The sequence below is a fragment of the Rhagoletis zephyria genome, unplaced genomic scaffold (genome assembly GCF_001687245.7).
Source record: "Rhagoletis zephyria isolate East Lansing unplaced genomic scaffold, Rhagoletis_zephyria_1.1 Rzeph_scaffold_02298, whole genome shotgun sequence".
Taxonomy (NCBI): domain Eukaryota; kingdom Metazoa; phylum Arthropoda; class Insecta; order Diptera; family Tephritidae; genus Rhagoletis; species Rhagoletis zephyria.
The window spans coordinates 19892-22585 of NW_016159382.1; the positions used below are offsets into that span (position 1 = coordinate 19892).

The 2694-nt window shown below is 35.7% G+C and overlaps 1 protein-coding gene across 4 annotated transcripts; it reads left to right on the plus strand.

Moving 5' to 3' along the window:
* Positions 1-1032: 1032 nt before the first annotated feature.
* LOC108366510 (probable ubiquitin carboxyl-terminal hydrolase FAF) lies at positions 1033-2261 on the plus strand. 4 transcript variants are annotated; one of them, XR_001848096.1, is made up of 3 exons: positions 1033-1293; positions 1351-1589; positions 1655-2261. XR_001848096.1 is itself a non-coding variant. In XM_017620929.1 (3 exons), exons 2-3 carry the CDS (start codon positions 1543-1545, stop codon positions 1905-1907), a joined length of 273 nt encoding a protein of 90 aa, XP_017476418.1. In that variant the 5' UTR covers positions 1033-1296; positions 1351-1542; the 3' UTR covers positions 1908-2257. The 4 variants fall into 4 exon arrangements, 3 of the variants coding, with proteins under 3 accessions (XP_017476418.1, XP_017476417.1, XP_017476419.1); XM_017620929.1 differs by having other exon boundaries at positions 1033-1296; positions 1351-1562; positions 1655-2257; XM_017620928.1 differs by having other exon boundaries at positions 1351-1562; positions 1655-2257.
* Positions 2262-2694: the final 433 nt, after the last annotated feature.

A 2694-nucleotide genomic window follows, 5' to 3' on the forward strand; every position in this document is an offset into this window, starting at 1 on the left:
AATTCTAAAAGCTTCAGTGCTCGATCACTCTCTTTCGCCTTTTCAAAATGACTATTACTACGTTTATACGCATGCATAAGTCGCTTTAATTCATTTCGCCGCGATTCAAAACATATGTATAAACCGAATTTCAATTCGCTTTGAAAGAGCGAAGTGTTTTGGCTCACACTCCATTTCAAATCGGTAATTTATTTCTCCAGACAGTTAGAAAGAGTGTATAAACACCGCTCTCACTCAAAGCGAATTGGAGATCAGCTGTTCCGCTCAAATTCCAAACAATCGCATCAGTATTAAAAAGCTGATTAATAATAATCGTTCTTTTCCTTTGTCACGATTTTATAATGCCGAACAAAACTAGATCTTTATCACTTTCCATTATGTTAACCTATAAAATGTCAAATGAAAACAGCTGATTTTGTTTGCTTTTGAAGACGGTTACTTTGATGCCGATATAAAGCCGTAAGTATAAACACTAGAGCGAAATGTGTACGGTGCCAATGCGCTTTCAATTAAGTCGATTATTCGTATAAACGTAGTATATGACACAGTTTGTAATGTCTTTTTAAACAAGACATAACATTGCGACTACAACGCGATAGCAGATCACGCATTGCGCACACCCATTCATTTTTTTTTTCTGCAAAAAAAATGTATTTCCCATCCCTCCCGAAACATTTTATGTGTGTATTATTCGAATAGTTGCGCAGTGAAGTCCATTGTGTACAAATACAAGTGAGATATCTTAGCAATAGACGTTATCCTGGGCCACAGATGCGATCATCTGTTTTTTAGAGTTGCTTATTTTGGTCTAAACTGCTCTTTTATGACAATGTGCTTGAATTTGTTTGCATCTTCGTGAGCTTATTCGTTTGCAGACTTACAAAATGGCGAACAGCCATCAAAATACTGATTCAAAATACACATCTTTCACTGGACACACAAATGGGTGCGCGCAGCAAAATTCAGCCCTAATGGCTAAGTTAATTTCATCGTGCGGCGATGATAAGTTAAGAATTTGCGATACATTTTCAGGCGAATGTGTGCAAACGTTCACCGTGGGAAGAGGTATGGGACGACAGCTGGCATGGCATCCAGACGGTAATCTGGTGGCTTTAGCATTAAGTTGTAACCGCTTTAAGATATTTGACATAGCTGAAGGCGAGCTAATACAGTGCATTCGTCGCCGGAGAATGATGTTGCATTTCACCCAAGTGGAAATTTCTTGGTGACTGGCGGCGATCACGATACAATAAGATTGCTTGATTTATTAGAAGGTCGACCAATTTATACACGGTAGTAGTGCACTTTAGCGGAACCATATAATATAAATTTTTTTCCTGTATTCAACAGTTGCTCGTTTGGAAATCTAATTTGCATATATTTGATGCCAATAGCTCTCGAAACAAACAAGCCAGAGTCCAAATTGATTTTAGTGATGCAACAGGTCCACATAACTAAGCCATAGACACACCAGTTGTTGGAGTACCAAAAAGCTGTGATGACAGTATTTTAATTGATCCATGACAATCGGTGGCATATGGAATGCGTGATGAAATTTTCTGGTGCTTGATAGCCAATATACTATAAGAGTGAAACGCTACAAGCGAAACGCTGTGATAGTAATTTTTCTTAAATTTCCTTCTTTTATTTCCAGTTACATTAAGAAGCTCATAGAGGACAGAGCTGTTGGTGAGGAAGATGTCGAGTTACTGCAGTACTGTAACTGGGAAAATCCGCATTTCGCACGTGCCCCACTCGTATGGAATAGTAGCTTATGTCAAAAGGCTGGTTTTAGTATAATGCGGCATTCGCAGCATACCCTCACTGGCGCCGAGCCGTTGAAGAAATTTTGGCAAATAAACGTGCAAGAAATAGTTCCGATAATAGCACGTCCATATTCTTGTTAAGGGTCATCAAAAAATTCCTTGTGTTGTAAATAATAAAGGGAATGCCGGATTATACTAAAGCCAGCTTCCCGACATAAACTACTATTCCATACGAACACAGAAATATAAATGTATCTAAAACTGAATAACTCAAATCAAATTGGATTGCATGTGCATAATATACCTAATATTGGAATCTGTTTTGATCGTAAAAAATACAACTTGCAATCATTTAGATTATAGTTTTGAAAGAAATTGATTGCAATCGTAAATTGTGTAAAAATTGTTAATAGCAATCTGCCTTAAATTTATGTTCCCCATGTAACGGGTTTAAAATACGTTAAATCCGCACTATCTGCATTAACAAAAAATATATGTTGGAATATTTAAACTAAAACGATTCATATTTATTTTCTAATAAGAATTGTTTCTTAATTGAAAGTATTTAATACTAATATAATGTAGTGGTTAATGTTTAAAAATTAATTCGCAATATGTCCGCAGCTCAGGTTGATTTGAAGAAATCCATTTAAATTTTTCGAATTACATCTACTTGAATATAGGATAGGCAGGGTTGCATACAAATGGTAGTTCCGTAAATATTTAAAATATGTTAGTTCATTCAATATTTATATTTATTTAGTGGGTATTCAAAACGCGAAAAGTTTTGAGTTTGGTGCTTGGTGCGTTTTTGGTGCTTTTGTTTTTAGTTTGCAGACACCAAATTTGAAAATCTTAAAAAAATGGAAGCAAAATTTATAGCAATCGTAAGTGTGGTCAGCAACTTTACAATTCAAAATACAAATAT

Coding starts and splice junctions, on each gene's coding strand:
- LOC108366510 (XM_017620929.1), top strand. CDS start 1,543: ATGCGTGATGAAATTTTCTG. Junction 1,563..1,654: donor ATGCGTGATGAAATTTTCTG/GTGCTTGATAGC, acceptor TTTTATTTCCAG/TTACATTAAGAAGCTCATAG.